The 24,827-nt window shown below is 40.4% G+C and overlaps 1 protein-coding gene across 5 annotated transcripts; it reads right to left on the reverse strand.

The window, feature by feature from the left end:
• Nucleotides 1-1,237: 1,237 nt before the first annotated feature.
• On the reverse strand, nucleotides 1,238-24,446 carry znf512b (zinc finger protein 512B). Of its 5 annotated transcripts, none has more exons than XM_029507096.1 (17): nucleotides 24,202-24,446; nucleotides 22,565-22,699; nucleotides 14,352-14,431; nucleotides 14,046-14,174; nucleotides 13,591-13,766; nucleotides 13,204-13,487; nucleotides 13,030-13,101; nucleotides 12,096-12,230; nucleotides 11,398-11,525; nucleotides 10,154-10,246; nucleotides 7,955-8,053; nucleotides 7,105-7,254; nucleotides 6,617-6,958; nucleotides 5,771-5,872; nucleotides 5,624-5,686; nucleotides 5,254-5,352; nucleotides 1,238-4,506 (listed from the first exon to the last, which is right to left on the reverse strand). In XM_029507096.1, the coding sequence occupies exons 2-17, from the start codon at nucleotides 22,695-22,697 to the stop codon at nucleotides 4,162-4,164; spliced, it is 2,430 nt and encodes an 809-aa protein (XP_029362956.1). In that variant the 5' UTR covers nucleotides 22,698-22,699; nucleotides 24,202-24,446; the 3' UTR covers nucleotides 1,238-4,161. The 5 variants fall into 5 exon arrangements, with proteins under 5 accessions (XP_029362956.1, XP_029362955.1, XP_029362958.1 ...); XM_029507095.1 differs by having other exon boundaries at nucleotides 7,105-7,356; XM_029507098.1 differs by lacking the exon at nucleotides 14,046-14,174 and having other exon boundaries at nucleotides 7,105-7,356.
• Between the last annotated feature and the right edge of the window lie 381 nt (nucleotides 24,447-24,827).

Below are 24,827 nucleotides of genomic sequence, written 5' to 3' on the forward strand. Positions count from 1 at the left end.
AAGGTTGAGCAACTGCTTTTCAAAAATTTTATTTATGTTATTTTATTTTCACTCGTGTATTCTGTTTTAAGGATTTATTAATTTTTCCACAACTAAATACTGAACACTAAATCAAAAGTCAGTCACAACTAAACTGGGGCCATTTTTTTAACTCCTCTAATTCAAATTGCAATCTTATGTCAGAAATCTAATAAATCCAACATCACAATGATTACAGCCTTTTTTCTCACACAACTTTAACCAATTTTAGCAACAAGGTCTTATTTTGACATCTTAGCATGGAAATCACAGATGTAGCCATAGGCTATGAGTGTAGTTAATTAATGTGACTCCATTCACCGTTCTGTGCAACTGACACTTTGGATGTTTGGATTTTTACCCACCACAATAGATCTGATAGAAGCAATATGATAGGTCCTCCAACAGATACTGTGCTCCCCACTGAGCTTTAATCTTTAAATTATGTAGTCAGTCAGGGGTTGCAAACAAATGACAGATGATATTGAAATGAATTATCTTATCTAGACTTACTTAAAAGTTGAGACAGCTAAGAAAGTTTAGTCAACAAACTTTTATTAATTAGTTGAGGGATACTAATGCACAGGCCATACAACAAGTTTGGGAGAAAAATTGTAACAGACTCAAAGGAGGTGTTGATGCCTCCTACATTAGGTACTATACAGCTTCAAATATGGAAATCTTTAAAACATCATTAGTCTCCTTTTACCTGTTACTTATATTTTAACCAGTTATGAGCTACAACATCATCTGTTAAAACTGAAAAGTTTCATTACAATGGCCCCAACAACACAGGACACCATTGCCTGCTTTTGAATTAGGTAGCATACAAAACGAACCACTGTTGTCCAAATAAGAGGATAAAATTCTCAGGGACTTTAATGGGATTTCTAAGGGTTAATCTTGGTTTTGGAAATAACATTGTTGACAAAGGGAAGACACTTGGGCTTCCCCAGGTACAAAAGTCACACCACGCACAGTCCAGGTATCTAGAAAGCTCCAACAACACTCCTATTTCAAGCCTATTTCATGGTATAGTAAGTGCACTAAATACAGAAACAAACACACATACATATGCCTTGTTGTCCCATATTGAATAGATAATAATATAGGACTCTCTCAATGTGTTTGTCATAGTGTACTGAAAAAGCTCAATTTATGTGCATCATCAAAATGAATAAAATAACAATGTATGCCGACACATAGGCCTACAATGTTCTTTGTGGTCTACAAATTTTTTGAACTTTTTTTTTTTTTTCAATTTCGTAATATGTAAAAAGCATTTTCAAAGCAAACAAATAAAAGTAGGGGAGTGAAAAAAGCCATACATTTGAAAAGACACATCAATATCAAAATATCAGCAAGCCAACAAAACCAGCTAAATATGGTGTATTGCTGTACTCTCTAAACATGTTGCAGTTAGCTCACACTGCGGGATAGATATGTGTGTTCCACATCGTAGGAAGACAGATAGTAAAGGGTGTGATAAAATATAAAATACCCACTGTTAAAAGCAGTGCTAAACTATCATATTGCAACACCAAAGCTTGTCAGGTAAACACAGTCAATGTGACATTATTAATGAAATGAGTAACAAGCAGCTGATGAACTGATTCTGTGCCACAGCATAACACTCAACAAAAAGTGTTACCATTTCTGGCATCCAGTCGTTACAAAGGTGCTAACTGTTTAAGACACTCACACACTGACAGGCCATCTCTCTCTCTCAGACACACACACAAACACACACTCACTCATTCACTCACTCACTCACTACACATGCGCAAGGTCTGGACAACTCATATTGGAAAGGTCCTAGAACCAATCAGTGCTTATCTTACTTATCCTCTCCATAAATCGAACCTGGATAGAAGATAAAGGTCCATCCCTCTAACAGAGACAGACACATGCATATTCATCCCCACCTGAATAATCTCCATCAGTTGATTAATTATGGAGAAGTTCAGCTCAAATTTTTGCTTTACAATATAAAAGGTCAGAGGGTTGGGATGACACCACCTGGGACACACAGATACATTTCAAATCCAATGTTTCTTGAAAATGTTCAGTTGACATCAGTGCTTGATTTAAATGATGACATTGACATTTTGTTGGTGCAAAATTTTAAGTCCTTGTCAGTACAGAGAAAATGTCAGAGTGGCTTGATGGATTTAACTGAGTTGTATCAGGTCCTTAAGGTAGAGTGGCAAGTAAAGCACCCTTATAATCTCGCCAGAATATCCTCACATCATGACTTTACCCAAAGCTATCAGATTGCTACCTACATAATACATACAATATAAAATAGATTTCGGATCTGTCATTTTCTTCTTAAGTAAGCAAGTCATTATTTTTATGGACATACACTGTAAATATAAATCAAGTATTTATGGAGTTTTCATTTGCTCAAATTGTTAATATAACTGTGGATTCAAGTATCTACCTTAAACGTGTTTAAGTGAAAATATTCTCTGATTGCACACATTTTAGATTTGAAAAGTTATTTAATAATATTGGATTATTTTGTTTAAATCTGAAGCTAAACTAGCATTAAGTGGTAGAGCAGCCTTAATTCAACAAGACCAGTTATGGCTTTGCATGGTGAGTCATAAATATATGGTCATGTTGTATTACAGATACTATATAGAAAGGGTTAAACAGCAATTATCCTGCTCATTATCCAGATTTAGACAAATTTTGATTTTCTCTAGTTTAATTTTTCTAAGTAAAATATTCCCGCTCCTTTGCCTGATAGCCACAAGGCTATGATGAATATTCCTGGAGTGCAAAAATACAAGAGGGGAGCGAGAAGGGTTAAAAGGGTTAAAGTGCAAGGCAATAACTTTGAGCATCCAGGAATTAATTCATATACATCATTATATGTGAATCTTCATTTGCAATTTTTCTGTTTAATAAAAGATTTTTGTTTCCTCAACCTCTCTATAAAAGATAGTATTTTTATTATCTTCTCAGTTCCTCAATTCAAGCTAAAGCAGTGACCAAATATTTGGTCTTCTTTAACATGGTGTCACATCATTTGATTGTGCTGCAATGGTGCAACAAACTTCACACAAAATTCGTCCTTCTGTCCAGTATTTAGCTTTGCCAGTCTCATTTTAGACAGAATACTTCAAGTTTCTTAAAATCAATTAAACAATTTCATATGAAGTATATTGTAACTAACTCATACCTTACAGATGGAGATCAAACAATCATTTGTGCTGATATTCTGCTTAACTTCAGTGTAAAAGAACTGTGGCAAAAACCTTTTGTAATTATGGTTGTCAAAGCAGATACCTTCCATTATCATGTGATGCAGTTAAAATGAAAATAAATGTCACTGATGTGACACTCACATAGCTGTAAGGAAAACAGAGGGGAACATGATTACCAACTGACCAACATTTTAGCTTATATGACATTTGCTTAGGGTGAAAAATGAAAAGTAAAAAGAGAAGAAAGAAAAAAGAACAAAAAAAGAACACAACTATACAAGTAAAACAACAAAGAAGGTTGAAAATAATCAGGTTCAAAACAACATTGCACTACAGCACAAACTGCAAATATTTTGATTACTCATGATCCAATTGAACATGTCAGGCTTGAAAATGACAGGTGGCATCATTGCTTTGAGTATATAGATATATAGATATAGATATTGTACAGTACAGTATATCTGTGAAAAAAATGTGAAAACACTAGCTATCATTAAATGACTTCACCATGCTAATAGAGTATCCTTTTTAAAATCTCTCAAACACAACAGGAATCTCGCAGAGAGAATTGCTCTACAGTTGTTTGGAATACTACCTCTGTTGAAAAAATGCTATCCATGTAGAAGTCAGGATTTTATCTTTGATTACACCGACACCCCTGCTGTGAGTACAGAAACTGAAATGTGTACCTTAAAAAGGAGACAAAAGTGGAATGGAGAAATAAAACACTATAGTTATATGAGTATTGCAAAACAATAGCCACATTGACTCTGGGGTTTCAAAATCAGGATTGTGTTTTACTTCTTAATGGCTGATTTTACTTTCTTCTCAGTGCCAAGTCCTTGAAGAGTTAGAAAGGTCTTTCAGCTTCCTGGCATTACAGTTACAGTAAGCGTCCTCTCTGGCTCCTGGGTCAACAAAAGCAGAGCTACTCTGACAATGACAGCCTCTTGGGTTTGCTTCGTCTGGCAGCAGAGGAGATGGGTTGTCTGTTTTGGCCTGAATGAACAGAGTCTGTTGGGTCAGGCATCAGGGCCTGTGATTGTGTTGGACCCAAGGAAACAGTCTCGGCAGGGCTTGAATTTTGAGTTGTGGCAGGTGCTTCAGTTTTTGTTTGTAAAGGGGCCACTGCAGTGGGGCGCTCTTTGGGCTTGCGGCCCCTCTTCTTACCGGTGGTGGCACCATTTCTCACCTCAATTTTGACCCCATTGTCCTCTGGTGCTTTGCTCTTGCTACTGGAGACCACTTGACTCGCTGCCGCACGAAACCAGTTCTAAGGCAATAAGAAACCCCTTTAGTGATTATAGCGAGCTCTGAAGAAAGAACAGGAGCATTTCACAACCTTCCAACGGAAACTATCTGGATACAGTTCTAGGAGTGTCAGGATTCTCTTCAAATCCTTGATTCAATTTCATTTTTGAATTTAAGGCCAAGATTTGATTCTTGACTGTAGTTGAAATCACAATGTCACTCTAATCAAGATTGTGACACCCCTATACAATACTATTCAAGGATGACTTGGGAAGACACTACTATATAATGGAAAATAAATGAAATAAAATTGTTATATTCAACAGTTATCTTAAAGGTTGTAATGATTACCTAGTGAACCAATGCAACGATTTATATTCCTATGATCCAACTAGTTCAATAGAGCCTTGAGAAGTTGTCCCTTTTGGATCATATCGACATAACATTGTATCGATTTCTAGTCATTGAATCAAATCGAATCGTATCATTCAAGGTTGTCCTTTGAATTGAATTGGAACCATGGAGAATGATAAGAATCGAATCGCAAAAATGAATCGTTACATCCCGATTATATTGTTGAAGATACTATATTTGTACTGGTAAAAAGTTAATGATATTCAGAGAAGACCTACAGAGAAGTGCACAAAAAAGTATTGAATAGCTTTGGCCAGGTTTTACTATATTTTAACAGGAACATTAAAATATATAACAGAAATATAAAATACTGAATACATAATCCTAAATTGTTTTAATGTTGAGACTGACCCACCTGTGAATGTGTCTTGCTGATGTGGTACTTGACACCACTCTCTGAACTGAACTCTTTCTGACAGATCAGACAGGTGTATTTCCCCAGTTCTCCACCACTCTGCAACAAATCCACGCACGAGCACACACACATACATACGCACAAACAAATGCGCCTGGTGATTCAATCAAGACCAGAAGTATGTATGTGTTACTGACAAACACATTTTTTAAATTAGTGATTATTTTTTGCTTTTTGGTTTAAGTCATCTAAGTAAAGTCTGTAATGCCCTGTAATGTAACTCCTTGGCGTGTTTTCAAAGTTTTAATCAAGTGTCCACAGAGATAAATGCAATCAGTCTAGTGGCTTTTCTATTGGAGAGTGTTTTTACCTGGCTGCAGTTGGCGAGATGGGCTTTTAGTCCTGACACACTGGAATAGACAGCTTCACAGTTCTAAAACAACACAGAACGAAACAGTGAAAAAAAATCACCCATTTTCCTTTTTTCATTTTTGGATGTATATTAAGCCAGTCATACTTCATTGATGCAGCAGATGAAGCCCTTCTCCTTGACTTGGTTCTTCCAGGACTCTAGTAGCTCAGGGCTGAAATTGGGGAGGCCTGGGCGGGTGTAATTTAACTATAGAAAAAAGAACATGTGCATCATTATTGCTGATAGAGTCACCATTTACGGTGTTTATGTGTTTATTTTGCGCGTTCCTGTGAGGGTAGTGCTGTCCCAATTACTTTTTTCACACAGGGGTAGTGGGCATAACGAGCGGTAGGGATTATGAATGTAGCCCTTCAGAGCAACGGATTTCAGATGCTGACTCGCTGAGGGAGGGCCAAGTAAAATTTCCCAGAATGCTTCGTCATTTGCATACTGAATCATACAACAATGTCAACCTCCAGAGAGCGAGAGGATGTGGAGAAATTGGAGAAGAAAAACCGCAAATGTACATATACTTTTGCATGGAAAATTTGTAAAAACTTTTTGTAATAACAGTGTTTTTGTATAGAGAACGGTTCAACGTAAGACAATGTGACCACAATGATTTCTGTTCACAATGAGAATCGACTTGGTAACATTAACATGTCCTGTTAATGTTACTCGTTAGCTCTCATCTTTCCTGAAAATTTGTTGGATATTTCACATTATCATGATAATAAAGCAGCACGTAACTTTGTTTACGTTACTATGCAGTTGCTTGCGCGTCCGAACGGAAACTACGCAGTGAAGTAGCAAGTGGCGTCCCAATTCCTAGGGAAGATTACAAAGCCCTACCCCTTGTGGCTCCCTTTCGAGGGTAAACAGGTAGTGGCTGAAGGCTAGTGGTAGCGAGTAGGGTGAACACTGGGATTGGCCCATAGTTTCTGTCCTTACCCTCTTACTGTCAGGCACCAGGTCATCCTTGATACGTCGCTTGGTACCCCAGTCTTTGGCCAGCTCATCCTCAGCTATCTCTTGAAGGTGGAACACTGCTACCTGAGCTGACCGACGTCTCACCCTGCCGCTGGGTGTCCGTTCAAAGTCCTCCCCCTGGCTGTCATTTGGCACCGGTTTTTCACTGTCTCCCTGCCTCTCTTTTTCTTTTACTCTGTCTTTTTCCCTGGCTTCCCTTTCCCTCTCCTTGAGTTGGCTTGATGGTGGTTTCTCCTGCCAGTTGGTCTTCTCAGGCTGGTGTTGCTCCTTCTTCCCTCCTGATGGCGACTCCTCTGAAGCCACCTGGAGGAGCAGTAGGACACCTCTTTGAGTGGGAAATGTTGAGAAACTTTGACTGGTGCTCAAATATAAATATAGTAAAGGACATTTTAAACTGTAGAAAACAGCTGCGTCTAAATCCTGTTTTTTTACCATCAGGAACATCTTACCCTCTCTTTGCCAGTGTTGTTGTTGGTGTCAGTTATCTTGTTCTTGTTGTTGTGGGTGGTGCTTATAATGGTGGTGGCGATGGTTGGGGAGTGTTCAGTGCGCACATGGTAGTCCCTTCCAGTCTTGGAGCGGTAGGACTTTCCGCAATGCTGGCATAGAAACACAGGCTTCTCATCGTCAGAAAACTCCCCTCCACAACGCTTCTGGTGATACTGGTAACCCATCAGACTGGAAAAGTGAGCTGAGCAGCCCTGCACAAGCGTATGTGTGTGAGCATTTGGGTGTGTATATGTGAATGTGAGCGTATATGCACACGTAATGTTAATGTGATGGTGTGAGGCCATTGACAAGAATTGGACAGAGTTAACACAAACAATAAGTAGAAAACTGAGTAAATTAATCAAAGTTGAACATTTAATGGAAGAATATTGCTGCACTTGGTTAATATTTTCTGGTTCTTCGTAAACAGACAGCAAAAACAGAAGGAAACTGTTCATTTTTCTGTGTGAAGACATGTCACTGTAGAGAGTCTATTTTTCACAGCTCTTTCTGTTCCTCTCTGCCTTTTGCACTCTAGTGTGAGTAATGGGAAGCAGAGTGTTGATGTAGTTTTGGGCAACATGTCAAGAACAAGGCATAAAGGAAAAAAGAGGGAGAGAGGTAAAAGGAGGCAGACAGAAAAAGAGGAGCCTGAGGAGGAGGGAGAAACAAAAAAACTGAAACTAGGGTTTAAGGAGAGAGGAAAATGTGATATATTCACAAGGTTAGGCACATTTAATTGACAGATATGGAAAACAAAAGCAGTAAAGAGAGGAAATGAGAAGGGGACACTAATAATGGAATGCGTACCTCACTAGGACACTTGATTCGTCCCATCTGTTTGAGCACTCGCCGCAGCCTTTCTCTCTCCTCATGCTCGTCACCCGTCTGGCCTTCACTCCCCGAGGGCTGAGGGGAACAAATACAACATTGCATAAGTGTGTCCCACCATAATACTTCCTCCTCCTTTCTCACCTACAAAAAATGGTGATGAAAATGTGTTTTCCATCTTCGGTGTTCACACTGTGCCAGAATCATTAAATCGTTTCATGGTGAGGCTGTTATTCAAGGCATGTTTACGACAACTGTCAAACTCATGTTTTCACTCAAGTGTTGGCTGGTGCCAAACCCCAGCCAAGACCAGAACAACAGATGGCTGTGCTGCCAGAGAGAAGAAAGAGAAGTGCAGGGGACTGCAGGGAGTCTGGACCTGAGAACCCTAGAAGAGCAAACTGTGTTTTTGCATGTGTTAAGACATAGAAAAAGAAGTGGGATAAATCTAACTTTCTGTAAAGGTAAGGATGAGATAAAATACTTCACTACTGCAAGTAAAATCACACTCAAGCCTGCAGGCAAGAGAACACACACAAGCTCAGCCTTTGATTTATGCAGGCAGGGGAAGAAACCACAGACAACATCAGCATTTATTCTTAATGCCTCTATCACAGACAAGGTGAGCTCGAGAGCATGCATGACAGTGAGACAACAGGCAGTAGTATCACAGTCGCAACAGCTACATCAAGGTCAAACTCAGTGGGTGACCCCTGTCCTTCTGTCAGCATGCTGTGTTTTCCCACATTGCACTGGGCCTGGGCCATGTGACCGCACTAACAACAAACAAAACTCAGGGCCAGCACAAATACCAAATCAAGTCATATAAAACCCAAGTCAAACTTAGCAGCACCAGAGACTGAATCAGTATTCTTGCAGTTCCTAATAAGGACTGATTCTGTACCAAGTGACTAGAAACTGGAATTAAAGCACCTTTGTATGTCCTCCAATGGCCAAACCTGCTAGTGTATGTTGTGCATTATGGACCCACCTAGCATTACTTATATTCCAACTGTCACATATACAGAAATAATAATACAGGAACAAATACATTAAGTTCTACCTAAAGGGCTAAAAGTATGTCAGTAAGATTCTGTGATTCTGGATTATGTGCTATCACAGTCTCATTGGAAAGAAAGGAAACAAGAGTATGACGATAGTCAAACCTGAGAATAACAAAAGTCTTCAGTTTACAGATGCCAATGCAATAGTTTTAAAAATAATTAGTTATCTAATCTGACGACATGTTACAAAGGTTTCATTGTTTCCTGAGGCCAACTTAGTTTTCACGCACATGTAGTGCTGTCTTTTTTTCCACCACACTGGCATGCTTCTCGTTAGGCCAGGAAATGACAGGTTCACCCAAACGTAAGAGACAAATTGTAGAATCAAACAGTTTAGCTTGGCTGAGGAAGCTGGTGCAGTCATCCATCATCACTATTAAACATGCAAACATTAGACACACAAAACCGCTGGCACTCTCTTTGTAAATATACATGTAATCATACAGTATAGCAAATAATATTACGAAAAGTGCTCTCACCCCCCCCTTCCCCAAAATTACACATGTAGCATGCCACAAGGTTTGCTAGACCTACATTAATCTTTAATGATACTTTTTTAAATGGGCAATGTTGAATTATTCAACAAACCTCATAGCAATGCAGGAGTGTCATGATAATATCTTAATGAAGATCTCTAATGTCGTTAAGTTAAGACAGCTGCCGAAAGAAACGTGAGCACTTCAAGAACACCAGTCACCAGTTCAAATGTATCATCATTCACAAAAAAGGGGGGCCCAACAGCTGACAATGAATATGCAACAGATAGAATTAAGTATAGGTCATTTGGAGGAAATTGCTTTTCGACTGGGGACGCCTATCTATATGAGATGACGTCTATACACATGACACCCCTAATGGGTTCCAGTGAAAAGTGATACTAGAATTAACATGTGGCAGATTTCATAGCGTCGACACTGCAAGTCTGACTACCCTCTGAATAGGTCCAGTCCTTTGGCATGGTGTCTAAAAACTAACTACACTGTTCAGTGGGCCAGTGTGCCAATTGTGATACCTTTGTATCATCTGGGTACTGACTACCAAGCGGTACAGAGTAACATTATTTATTTGACCTTTTCTAAGCAGGCTTTAGGAATTAAAGGATCTATAGGCGTACCTTGGTGCTGTGTTCAGCCATGGTGTGATAGTTGAGGCCGGCCTTGGACCGGAACTGTTTGTGGCACTGCTGGCACTTCAGGGCGTCCTGGAGCTGCAGGGGTTTAAGGCCAAACAGAGGATCAAAAAACATTCCTATGAAAGGAAACTAACAAGTAGTCCCTTCCCTTTTATTGGGATATCAATAAAGCAACATTTGGTCTACAGACTAATTCAGTTTGTTTTAGTGCACAATCCTTGTCAAAAGAAACAGCAATGGACATATCAACAAATGTCATCAACAAACAGGAAAAGAAACCATTTAAAATACTGTGTTCCTTTTCATAGACTTCTATCCTCGCTTCTGTAGCAATTTGGAGACAAAGGTGTTTTGATGGTGAGTGACCCAGTGCTAATGTGGTGATTCTGTCACTGCTTAACAGCAGGCTGTCACTTTAATGGCGCATGAGCCACTAAGTCATAGAGCCATTAAAATGGCCGTAGGAGCAGTTTTCTCTGATGCGCCACTCAAGCTGGCTTGTTTTCAAGAAAAGCTCCAAATAACATACTTGTATGAACTTTTTCTTTCGCCTTCGTTTAGTGTTATTGCCTTAAATTGAGTGACTTGCAAACAGAGGTTACGGGTGCCCTTCACTTCATCCATTTCAACCAAATAATGGCTTTCATATCAGAGCAGATGAGTAAAGGATATTGCATGGTTGAACTTACTGTACTGAGATATGACCTAATGTTATTTCTACTGCCTTCTAATCAATATCTAATGGAAAGGGTCTTCAAACTTTACACAATGGGGCCTTCAGAGAGAACGTTGCAGTCAAAGTTATAATCCAAAGAGGAGATTAGAGTTTAATGGGATGTTTTTTTCCTCACTCAGACAAATGAAAAATTAATAATGATGGTATGAAAAAATGAATATGTTAACTAGTTTTTGGCTGTCAAATGGGCTGCCATACATCACATGACCCATTATTCGTCTTGCATACTGTCAGACATTACACAGGATATTCAACAAGGACTGTTTCACTTTACTTTACGTTAAGGACAGATTTAAGACTTGTTTTTATGACATTAAGAACATTATTAAAATCTTCAATCAATAGGCTCGCTTGAGGCAAATGCAATGAAATCAATGTTTATACTGAGGTATTTGTTCCTGAATGATATTAACTAGTCTGATACGGTTGTTTTTTTTATTTTGTTTTGTTTTAGCTGTTTTCAAAGTTTAAATAAACCTTGCACACTGACCTTCTGGCAAATCTCCATGTGTTTCTTGAGGCCGTGGATTGTCTTCCTGGTGACAATGGAGCAGGTGGGGCACACCACTTCACCTCGCTCTGAGATTGCGCGCTGCCATTGGATGTCAGGAACAGCACCTTAGAAACAATGTTGCTCAGGTAGTCAGTCAAGCAATACTGATATTAGGTGTATATTAGCATATTATTTAAACAATGCAAGAAAAACTGTACTTTCTAAGATTTACATTGCACAAAAACACCAACCATTAATCCATTCCAATTGGTCTCAGAAGAAGATTTCTGTTTTTCTCTGTTCGCATATCAGATTATTATACATAATTTTATATCCTTCATGCTTTGTCTCTTCTCTGTGAAAGTGGCACTGTCAACTGTTTGTGGCATTACAACAATAAATCATTAAACAAATGATTTATTGTTTGAAATGAGGAGACTATGAATGATTGTTTGAGAAATTAATTGAGAATAAAAGTAATCATGTCCTTAATTGTAGTCTCATATAGCTTATGTGTATGTATAGTAGGCTTAAGAGTTTAAAAGCTGAGCTTTGGCTGGATAAAAAAATTTTGATTTTCTAAAGAAGAACAAAACAACAAGGTATTTTGATTGACTGATTGATATCAAGCCCTAAAGCTCTTTGTATATCTACACACAAATTGATTAACTTAAAAAGCTGATGTAGGTCTTCACCAGAGCTTGTTGTGCCTGGATCTTTCCTGGATGAATGACTTTGGCTAGATCTTCTCTGGGGTTCCTCGCTCAACCCACTCCCCTCTGGTCTCTTTGCCCGGCCTGCTTTCAGCTTTTCTTCCACCTTAGTCATACCTGCAGCACGCACACGCACGCGCGCGCACACACACACACACACACACACACACACAGAGTCACCAATGGCAAGAATTAATAACAAAATATTCAAGGCAAAGTAAGACATATGAGCAGCGAGGGGACAGATGGAGGACAATGCTGAACAACAAAAATACTAAAAAAGGGAAAGATAATACTAATTACAAGAAAGAAAAAAACTGAATGGTGGGTTCGAGAGAGAGGGATGGAAAAATAAAAACAGAGCATTGCTTATGAGTTGCACCAGAATAGAATAGTCCCAAACAGACTGATAGAGAAAAAGAAAGAGAGCTGATAAGTAATTTACAACACTATGGATAAAATGAGTCAGTGACTATTGAATCAGAGTGAAAGAGAGTGAGAGAGCAGTATGTATGTGATAACTGCTTGGTGTGATTCAGTGATTCATTTATCCACCTCCACCAGAATCATCTCTACAACTGGCACAGCACTGGCCATTACCATTGATCAGAAGTACTAGAGCTCACATGGCCAATAACATGATGCAGTTATTTTGAACAAGGCCCAAAAACAGTCCTCCAGCTTAGATCTTTAAGCAGAGGTACATTTGGTTTTCACTCTCCAATAAATAATCACAGGCTTCTGCAGGCCTGCTGGATTATCAGCATTCAATGGTAAATCAGACAGCATAGCACATTGTCTCCCTCAAAATTTAATTGATTCATTTATCAACATTCCACCCACATGAAATTATAACAAAACAATTTAAGAAGACATGGTCAACTGTCAACAAAAGGGTGAAATCTTTGCTTTGCACCTTTCAATCCAAATGTTCCAGATATAGACGGCTGTTCTCCAGTGAATTTCTTAGGCGTTTTCTGCTTCCGTCCTGGCTCAAGAGAAAAACAAGGGCAAGCAGTGGTCAAGACACACACAGTGCAAGTGTAATAGGAAGATGCATTCTATTACAAAAAGCTATGCTTAATCTTACTGTGCCTCATTCGCTCTGGGTCCTCGTCAGGGAAAGAAGGGGGGAGACTCCCCCCTTCACTTTCACTGCCCCCTGCGTCTGATGATGTACTGTGGGACTGTGACTGCTGGGACTGAGGAAGCATTGGCTGGGCCTGGTGAATCTGCTGTGAAGGCTGATTGTGGCTGTGCTGTTTCCTCTCACTCTTCTGGTGGGCCAGCTCCCCATTCTGAGAGGGTGTTGACAACTCATGGGTTTTTTTCACTTTGAAGAACACAGGAGAGGGGGGACTGTTCTCCATGGGCCTGAATTCACAAACCGAGGGGCAGCAGTTTTGGGCAGTCGGCATTACAGCATTATTAACAGCATTACGTTGGTCATTGTGGGTGAGCTCTAAATCCCACTCACCTTTTCTTAGTGCTGGACTTGACAGGGGTCTTTTGAAGTTTAGGCTGCTCGTCCTTGGGCTCCATAGTGACCCTGTCGGTGTGGTTCCACAGCTTGTGCTTCTGCAGGCGCACCTTTGTGGCAAACACTGCCTCACAGTAGGGACAACCATGACTCAGCTTCTCGGCTACGGTGGCCTGATATAAACAGAGACATGAGGAGAGGAGATTTAGAGCCTCTCAATGCAAAATCAGATGGCAGTTGGTGGCTCTTACTGGAAACCTTCAGATGACTCATCATAGGTTCTTTCAACAGCCTAACTAATCGCTCACGTACGGTCTAACTATTTGGACCATTATGGTTCTTTACTTCAGGCCTCTCTTCAATACTTTACTGTGATTTACTATTAACATCTCTTGTGAAGCATAAGGTTGTAACAGCCGCATTACAGGAAAGAGCAGAGGTTAGTGACTCACCCCCTGGCAGCGTTGATAGTGGTACTTGACGCCATAGATGCTGGGAAACTCTAACCAGCAGCCTGAACATGGACACTTAACCCTGGAGCGGCGCTTAAACTCTTCCTTCCATTGTACTATCATATGGGCCTGCTCGGGGGTGAGGAAGAGAGAGTTGAATACATGCAAGGGTTATCGCTAAACTCTGCTGTATATTATGTATATTCGTGGGGAGCCGCCTACTCTGAGCAAAAAAAAAAAAAAAAGAAAAAAGAAAAAAAAGAAGCCCACTTCAAACACCCACTCTGTTCAAACTGAGATACTCACAGGGATGCTTCTCAGCTCCTGCACTTCTGCTTTAGGGCGACCTTTCCTCTTCCCCTCTGCTTGTTCATCACAAACTGGACCTGGAAAAATGAGAGAGAAAGTTTTCATTTCAAATTCAAAGCACTGCCAATGCTTTATATTCATAGAATGGAAATATTAATTAGGTGGGGTATCTTTAGAAAGTCAAAGACTGCTTGAATTTTGGACCTGCTATATTCTCTACCTAATACATTTAGATATTTCCTTTATCTTTCACAAACATACACAAACCCCAATTTCCATAAAATATTTTCAAGCCTCCAAATGTCTGGTTATTATATATTCAAACTACAGGGACACATGTGGCAAAATAAATAGAGTTAGTGGGTTCAAGCAGTGACTAGTGAAGTATTAGAATGTAATAAGAAAGTAAAAGAAAAAGAGGAGAACATGTGTGTTAAGGAGCATTTGTGTGTGCAAGAGGGGCCAGACTGGATAAAGGCCTTCCTTAGAGCCAAATAGATCAGCTATAAATCGATGGTGCCTATGTGAACCTCTGACACAGCACGCAGCAGACCGACTGCCTCAGCTCTCTCTGTGCTCAGTATTACTCCCTCTGTCTCTCACACTGCTGCTTTCTTCTATGCTCATTTTCCTTTCCTGTTTCCTCCCCACCGCCTTCCTGGTCTTTCTTCACATGAACTTCAGGACAGACACAGGCTCATTACTGCTCTCTTTACTGCAACAATTAAACCATACACTATCCACCCTGCACTGTGTTTCCTCTATACACTGCTACTTGAGAGAGGGAGGGACCATGGAGAAAGCCAAAGATGAGTGTATGCATGCATGCAAAGAGGAGGGGGCTGTGGAAGGGAGGAGAGGGGAGCAGTAGATGCTGAGGGAGAGAAGAGACAATTGCAAAGGCGTATGACTTCTTCCTCTGACCAAGCAGGATACTCAATGACAGTGCTGCAGGTAGTAGCTGAGGCTACACTCTGTTCTTCAGAGTGATAAATCTTTACATGTGCACTCAATTCAGCTGCATTGATGTGGAAAGGCCAGATAGTGGCAGCAGAAACAAGGCAAGCAAGGGACACAGATGATATTCAGTCATATCAGATCTAGGAAATGTCAAAGGGAAACCACCTGAAGTAGAGATGATGGACCTTTGCTGTGAAGTAGAATGCAGCAGTGGTTTTGCAGAGACTCTCTTTTGAATCTCCTTCACTTTCCCATGCTGAGGAAAATGACACAGTGTCTGCTGCTAGCTGCTTTCTTCTCATATAAAGTCACTGACAAGCAGGGACAGGATGCACACATGCCCACAGCAGCCCATTTGTGGCACGTCCCAAAGTGGATCAGAGCACTCAGTGTGTCTACCAGGATTACAAAAATGTTTGGGGGATTCTCATCAAATAAATGAACGGACTTCCTACCATTGCAGCTTGTGGTAGCAAAAGAATAGCCCTCGACCCAGAAAACATTGTTCTATGTCAATGAGTAATGTCACTCACAACGTGCATAAGAAAGACTACAGGACTCACCTACTATGACCTCCCTTTCTCATTTCCCTTTGTGCATTATTACACAGTATCAACTTTCCCCTTTTCAGGTCATTTGTCTTCTTTTTGTTTCTCACTCACAACACAGACACAAACATGCCCTGATGGATTATATGTAATCTTTTACTTCTCACAGTAATAAGGTAGAAAGAAAATAAGGCAAGGCTGAATGAGATTGAATTAGGTGGCACAGTGTTGCTGGCTGTGTTTGAGAATAGTTCATGACACAAGGTGCCTACACATGCATCAAAGCACACACTGATACACACAAATAAGCACACAAAACCATTATCAGTGTGTGCGTGTGTGATTTGTGTGCATGGATGTGAGTGTATTAATATTCTCCTGGCGACACAGCATTTCTCTATTAGCTGTCTGGGTAGCAGCTGGAGAGGTGATGCTGTCAGGGCTGCAGCCCTTGTGCTGAGGAGGAAATTGAGCATGCATTCTAATTCCTGTCTTAGAAAATAAAGGTCTTGTAAAAGAAAGGCATAATTAATGAATTCTGCTCTTGGGAAAGATATGTTCTTGTTGCTATGGGAATAAGATCTACTTTTCTTAGTTACCACTATCAGAGGCCTCTTTCCAGCAAGCAGAACAATTAGGTCCTCATACAGTACGCTACAATGCAAATAGGCATGTACACACACATGCAAGGGCAGCACAGGTGCAGGTGCAGACTCACTGCAAGATAAAATATACAACAGCACACTTGTCTTTCCTGGGGTGAAATGCAAACACAATAACTGTGTTCAGTATCTTCTACTTTGTTGTCCCTGCTTGAGTACGTGTAGCCCGCTCTCTGTCTCAGACATTTCAGCAATCACAACCATTGTCTTGGTATGAAACAAAGCAAGCCCATTGTGTCAAATCTATAGCTTGGTTCTCAGGCACAGGCCATGGGGATAAAACAGCTGTTCAACTAATGTCAGAGTATGAGTCGCTCCCAGCTGTCTGCAACTGTTGCGCTACACTGGTTAACCCTGACGGCAAGGAAAGGAGAGGAGAGGAGCTGTAGCTAAGAGAGGACAAGAGAAGAGAAAAGAAGAAGAGTCAGGGCCCAGGAGTGTTGACAGCTGCCTAATGATCTCGAATAACCTCGGAGTTCTCCTAGCTACGCCTGCAACTGCTCCTCCTGAGTGCAAGGGTGCACACATTACCCACAAACACACACACACACACACACACACACACAGAACAGTCATTTGTTTTCTTTGACAAACACTCACACAGGAGCCTTTGTCTGTATCCACACAGTAGGGTTTTAGACATCGTGTAGTTTGGAAAGGCAGCACACACTAATACAAACACCACTCACCACGAACACAACTCCTCGGAAAGAAGACACAGTATTACTTCTTCCTCAACCTCAACAGATAATAGATAGAGATATTGATATAGCTGGAAACAGTGCAGAATAAACACACTGACAGAGTTTAACTGGCTCCTGTGTTTGTAAGTTATCTTGGTTTACAGAGTAAGCAATGGACTCTCTCTACGTTTACTTTTAAAACTTTCCCCTCTGCCACACTCTCTCTGTTCAGTGGCACGTCAGCACATGCACACACGCACACACACTTACCTCCTACTACTTCCTTTTTTCCTTCATGCTGTTTTTTAATCCTGAACTGTATTTCATTCCTCCTCTTTCTTCGCTCTCTCTCTCTCTCTCTCGCTCTCACACACACATACACACACACAAAGCACAAACCTTCCCATCATATACTTACCTCTTTTTGAAGACGTCCCCATAATTTCCTCCCAGTCAGGACAGCTTCCAGACAGTGAGTAAGAAAGAAGAGAGGTGGAGCAGCACCAGAGCAGCGCTATTCAGACCCTCACTAACTGAATGAAAACCAGACTCAGTGAGATTGGCTCTCACTCTCTCTTTGTTTTTTCCTTTCTCTCTCTCTCTCTCTCTCTCTCTCTCTCTCTCTTTCTGCCCTCCTTCCCCCTCTCTCTCTCTTTCTTTCTGTCCCACTCTGTCAATCTGTGACTACAATGATCTCTTAATTACATGCACTGTTGATATAAACTGACAATCAATTTTTTTTTTTTTTTTTGTGAAAAATTACACCACTTCCTCTGATAGTTAGTGATATTAAAAGGGGAGAGCCAGTCTTCAATGGACATCTGTATAAATCTGCAGGCGCTATACAGTTAAAGTATCCATGTTTTATAGGGTTATAAACAAAACAATCGAAGCCATATTGATTATAAACATCATATTACTTTGGGATCTCTGAAAAGAATATGAGCTGCTTGCATCACTAAAATCTATCACTATCACTATTTGATATCTCTTAGTTCTTTGAGATAGATAATGATATAATGCAATAAACCTTAAGGCAAAATTTTATAGAAAGCAAATCTCACCATGACCATTTTAGCGGCAGCAGCATAGTTATGCTTTGATTCTATCACTGTGGTCACCTATGATGTAAAATTGACATTTAAATCGTCCTATTTGTTGAAGATATAATTACTTTATTCTTCAATTTAATTAGCTTGGGTGACTTTATGGCTTACTGATAAACAGGCTTCACTTTTAGCAATTTTGTTATTAAATAACAGTACAAGAAGAGTGAATCTTTAAAGAAAGATTATTACGACTGTCCTTAGTGGTTTTAACCTCCGTACTGGAAATCACTTTGTGTAAGATGCCATTCACCAAAAAGACCTGTATTCAGCTACTAGTTTAGCAGTACCACTGAACCACATGCAAAGTAGCCAAATCAAAGAAAAGAGCTTGTTTTAAGATTTCCATTCCACAAACTAGTGATTCAGTTCCTCAACAGTGTTGTCAGACTTACATTGATTTAGCAGCCTTCCACATCAGCTGCATGCTATATATTATTGGAAACCTAATCTGTTGCCTGATGCCCATTTGGACTATGGCTAACGCTGTGTTAAGTGATATCCAGTCACAACAGATTTGGATGACTGGCCACATATGTGGCCAGTGGATTGCTGGAGGGTGACACTGACAGGTAAACTGACAGCAAAAAAGGTACACACATATAAGGAGAACAGGATGTATTAAAATTAAAATATTAAGAACTTAGACAGTTGATGGAGGAGTTTACGAACATTAAACTGAAACAGACACCTATGAAAACAGAATATGTCTGTGCAACAGTGCTTACAATATTGCAAACCAGACAGACAATGCTTGCTCCAGACTGTTTGCAATGTCCCCCTTATGGACACTGACTCACAAATCCAACCTCTATACTCTCAAATTTCCCTGTGCATCTTCTCATCTGCTTCAAGTCTGCCAAATAAAGGTGTGACAAAGATGACGAAGGCTCTTCTCAAAACAAGATACTGTATCAGGCTGAGAAAAGCACAAGAATCCAATCTATAGGCCTGCATTGATTTTTATACTTTGCAGTATCACTTATGGGGACTCAAAGCATCAAGAACTACCAAATTTAAGAAATATGGGGAACAGTCAGGATGGGTAGCAATGGGATGAAGAGGGTGGCAGTGAAGTGACTGTGGCAGGTATAGTGAGGTTGGAGATACCCTAATTCCCTGCTGCTGATAATGCTGCCTAATAAGTGACACAAGAGAGGGATGAAAAGTTTGAGGGAGAACAAAATGGAAAGGAGGGACAGTTATGTGCAAGGACCTGAACAACAAACAAGTGACAGAAAGTTTGACAAACAACAGATTGAGAGTAAAACCAAGAGCTTGCTGCTGCAGCAAATGTGCACAATCAGCAGATAGTGACAGTGAGCCTGGGATGACGCGCCTGCAGTTAGAGTAGTGGACTGTTATTTGACACCACACATACACACACACACACACACACACACACACACACACACACACAAAGACATTTAACAACAAACAAACTGCACACGCTGACATGTTCAACATTCAACATAACTGTGAGCATAAAAACCTATGCAGACTGATCACCCAGCCAGCTTACTCTCCATCCTTCCCCTCACAAGCAGGGACTGCATCAAAACCTTGCCTCCAGTATATGGCAGAACATCATTAGTTCTGTCCAAATAGTTTTACTGTAGGTCATTTAACAGCTCAAGGGAATGCTGGAAGGAAAAGTGACAAAACTAAGATTCTAATAGATGTCTGAAAAACATCTGAGCACAGAAAAGAGAAACAAAAAGAGAGCATGTCACCCTCAAGGACCACATCCTTCCCTTTGAGTTGTCTGGTGTGGCAATGTGACAGCTCTACCACAACACTCTAAGAAAGCACACAAACCCGACTTTGAGTTGTTGTTTGCTTGTATAATGCCATAGAAAGATTACAGGCAGAATTTCTTCAAAGTTCCCATGACACAAAGGTTCCTACAGGAACATAATCAATCCATGTGAAAAGTTATATTGGGTATAAAAGATCAACTTCCCATTCAAATCAAATTAAAAATTAAAAGTGACCAAGATGATGAAGGCAGATAATGACATACGCGGTTATTTGTAGAGAACTCTGTACACAACGGGCATAGACTGAGCACTGAAAACCTCCACAGGGAGCCTTACATATTTATGCCTTTGTTTCCTCAAACCGTAGCTCACAGCCCCCTTGGGATAGACGAGCTAGCGTCAGGCTCATTATGATTAGCACCGTACCATTTCCCCTCATCATTAGCTATCAAAAGCTCGAGCCAGTTGCTGATGAGTAATAAGCTAAAAAGGCCAAAATTGAAAAGATATCTTGTTGTTTGGGAAAAGTACTTTGATGTAGATGGAGCTAGGGTTTGGCTAGAGTAATGGCGCAATCACAGTCAAAGAACACTGTTGTGCTTACGCCTTGACTACATCTGAGTATATCATAAGTCAGTTATAGTGCGGTGGTTGGGGAATACAAATTCCATTGTAATCAAGTGCCTGTTTTAAATGAAAATGTGAGCTTACTCATGCAATTCTTATACTTTTCTTTGTGTCTAAATGAATTCCTACTCATAAATCATGTTCTGTATTCTTGCATTTCCCTCAAGGTTGCTGGATGTCTTAGAGAATCTTCAAACCATAATCACTGAAAACGCAGTCCACTAACAATATTACCGACTGAGCCTTTCTAAAGGCTAGGGAAACCCCTGGTAACTTTCCAGGCAAAAAAGACAATTCTTCAACTACAACATGGAGGAATGTTGATTCTTATCTCATGCAATCAAATAGTGCTGGGAGCTGTCCTTAAATCAGACTTAACCAAAACAGACTCCTTAGCACAGACTGTTAATATTAAAAACAAAGATATAATTACTCTACTCATAATTCTGAGAGGCTTTACTTTAATGAGAATCCCTGCAGATCAACTGTAGAGGGAGAAAGTGAAACAGAGATGCAGAAACATCAGAGTCAAATTACCAGAAAAAGTCCCATAAAAACCAAGACCAAGTCATCAGTTGTGTCTTAGCATTACTTAACAGACACAGACACACACGCACATCATCGTTATAATCAACCACCTTACTCGTTAATGAACCTCAGCCAAGTGTATTTCTCGCAAACTTAACATTCAGTCCAACAGATCAAGCTTTACACCAACTTTACACTGATTGAGTTCTTGTCTAATGAGTAATAAAATGTAAAAAAGTCTATAAAACTCTATATAATATATATAACTCTATATATAAAGCTCTGAGAGGCTACAGAGAAAAAAAAAACTGCCGTTCAACTATACTGCCTTCTGCTGTAATAAAGTCTTATAAAGCAAAAACAACACATCAGCCAGCAGCCTCTATATGATGAAGAGTTGGAGAACATACTGTGAGTCTGTGCTCCACTGCTAACTGTGATAAGATTAGGCAGAACATCATAAACAGAAAAAAAAATAAGCTTTCAATTGCTGTCCATGGCAAGCAAATGCACACACACACACATGCGCACAACCACACACAAGCGTGCAAATCCAGCCTACAGGGCTGAATATTAAGAAAACAAATTGAAGCACCTAGTCCTGTGCTGCTGCTGTGTGTGTGTGGGAATGAAAGGCTATTTTATAGTAACCAAAACAACTGGGTCATATTAGAGCAGACCCAGTTTTCCAAGTCTGCCTGACTCCATTAACAAAGTCATGATGATCTGCTGGTTATTGGATTGAAACATAATTCCCCATTCCGGCTCTCTCTCTCTCCAAAATCTTCCATCTCTGTCCAGATGGCTTGGGTTTTCACTCATGTCAGTGCTTGGCAATACTTGTTTGTTTGGTTTTCTCACTGTAAGGCAGTCTGAGGAAAAATGGTGTAGTTTCCAGGCCCCTCTGTGGTAAGAGGGGTAGAATTACATTGAGGCTGGGGAACCACTGATTCTTAGTAAAATATAACCCATTCAAAAAAACATCAGGAACAGTATTGCATATGGTATGCTGATCAAATCCTTGAGAAACAACACTGAAGTTCTGTACAAGCTCAGAATTACAAAAACTCCAGCCGATGGACTATAGACAAATTTTCAAAAATACAATGGCAAATATCATATGTGTTAGTATATCATGCTGCCTTCAGACAATGGCCATTGTTTACGCTACAGTTAACACATGGAATTCACCCTGGAATCAGCCCAAGAGTAAACGTGGGTCACAAACAAAAGCTCTCCCAGTTCCCACATTTAAAACAATCTGTGGAGAAACGTTGCAAAGATCTAAAGTCAAACACTGTCGTCATTCATCAAAATGTAGCAGCTCATTACTCACTATATTTGTTGTTGTTTTCAGGTAGCGGTGTAGTCTTGACAGGTTCCTGGGGATGTCCATGCTTGGGGGTCCGGCCCCTTGGCAACCCTGATGAGGACAGCTTCCCAAGCCTAGGGCCACTTGAGCTCTCCATGCCTGCAGTGTTAGTTGAGGGATGCAAAAGAGAAATAGATAGCTATAGGCAATATTGGGATGCTTTCTGCCCTCATTAATCCTGTTCCATTGCTTGCCAAAACATTATTAGCAACGTCCCCTGCATCAATAGCCTTTGATGATGTTGTATCTTTGTTCTACAATGCACCTTCTTCATGTGCTATTGGTCTGAAGGTTATCTGAGTAGAGGCAAACACATCATCTGCTCTGGTAATGAGGGTGTGACCTTCCATGTTTCATTTCAAAATCAATACCCTCACTTACACACTAACTCCATGTCCTGCCCATTAAACAAAAGGTGAGTCAAAGATAGCTGGGAGATAGAAATATCCATTATTTCTGTCTTTATTATGAAAACAAGTGATGGACTCTTGATAACATTAAATGCACACCACCAAAGTTTTTCTTTCTTATCTAATGCTCATTTGTGAGCTGCTAGATAAATTACACAGTTTAGCCCACCAATTCATTAAAAATCCCATCACCATCATCCCCCATGATATCCCTGGATTTCAGTTTTGGGTTCTTACTACTGAACCTCTATCCCTTCATTAATAAGGGACAGTCTAGTGAATGAAGGTTGACAATTGCTAATTATGCTAAGTGGGACTAATCGAGATCCAACATGCTTCCTTTTAGCACCGATTCGTGTCACTCTCAGCACACAAAGGGTCACTCAGTGTGTCCGTTCACTGTGCATGGAGTGATGACAGCTCATCTGTCACGGTGATAATATACACACAGTTTGATCTGATATATTGATAATTAAACATTTTCTTTAAAGGCACGGTGTGTTAGCTGCATAATGAATGTGTTGCGCACAATGTAATGATGCACATACTGACACTATACGCCTTGTTTCCTTTTCCTGTGTGATGTGAAAAAAGGGCATGCATAACTACTTCAAATAAATAGATACTGTGACCGCAATAAAGACGTCAGCTGGTCTGTTAAATTGCCACAAGTGAAAAAACATCAATGTCTTTCCAAGAAACAATATGCATTAATATTAACTAGTGAGTATTAATAGTGACACAGTAGTGTTCTCAAAACATTATTTTCTGTTTTAGATTTGGCATTCCTGTACAACACAGCATAGCACTTTTTAGATTTGATCTGATGTTTTAACACCATAACCTTTTTTCTTTTTTTTAATACCATTGCAGGTGTTTTCGTAGGAAAAAAAAAAAAAAAAAAACAAGCTACACAAGTAAACCCAAGTCCCTTACAGTAACTACATACATTTTGCTAGACACAACAAAACCCGGTGACACCCACACACATCTCAGACAATCTGCTGACGAACTAACCTGGAAAGAAGTATTTTTGCTTCACACGTGGCACGATGCCATGCTGTGTGTCAACTACAACAAGGTTACAGAGTTTCCTATTTGTATGGCTGAGTAAAAAAATAATAATAATAAAAACAACAACAACAACAACACACCACTTCACTACTCTCCAGTTTGGTCGGCCACACCTACCTGAACTGTCACCCAGCACCGGGGGCCGGGTGGCCCCGGGTCACCCACGTGAGGAGGAGGAGGAGGCTGGGAGTGGTGTAGGTGGTGATGGTGGGGGGGTCAGGAGACAGGCACCTAAAGTGGGCGTTCTTCCGCCAATGCTATGTTACATGGCAGTCACACCTGCTGTTCGTCCAGGACCGGTCAGACCGGGGTTGGGGGGCCAGAAAGGAAGAGGACAGTCGTCACCGTCGTCCTGTCCTCCTCCCCCCCCCCCCCCAACACACACTCTCTGCAGATGACGACGGACGATGTGGAGGCAAAAAAAAAAAACAAAACAAAACAGAGCAGGCCAGCAGAAGATAGATCACAATTTGGTCCGCACATGAAAAGAAATCCAGGATACTTTCACCTTATTCCCGGCCAGTTTCCAGTTGCCTTGCCCCCCCCCGACCCCCCCTCCTTTCCTGCATTAATATGTATACCACGAGGCACTTCCTCAACCTCTGTCTTCTCGTTAAACACTCCAGAAATGTTAGAAATATCCCGGAAAGACAGGCAGGTCCTCGACTCCTTGAGGAAAAATATTAGAATACGGGATGGTTTATATAGGCAGTGAAGCAAAATGGCGACTTTATTACGAAGGA

The sequence above is a fragment of the Echeneis naucrates genome, chromosome 7 (genome assembly GCF_900963305.1).
Source record: "Echeneis naucrates chromosome 7, fEcheNa1.1, whole genome shotgun sequence".
Lineage (NCBI taxonomy): Eukaryota > Metazoa > Chordata > Actinopteri > Carangiformes > Echeneidae > Echeneis > Echeneis naucrates.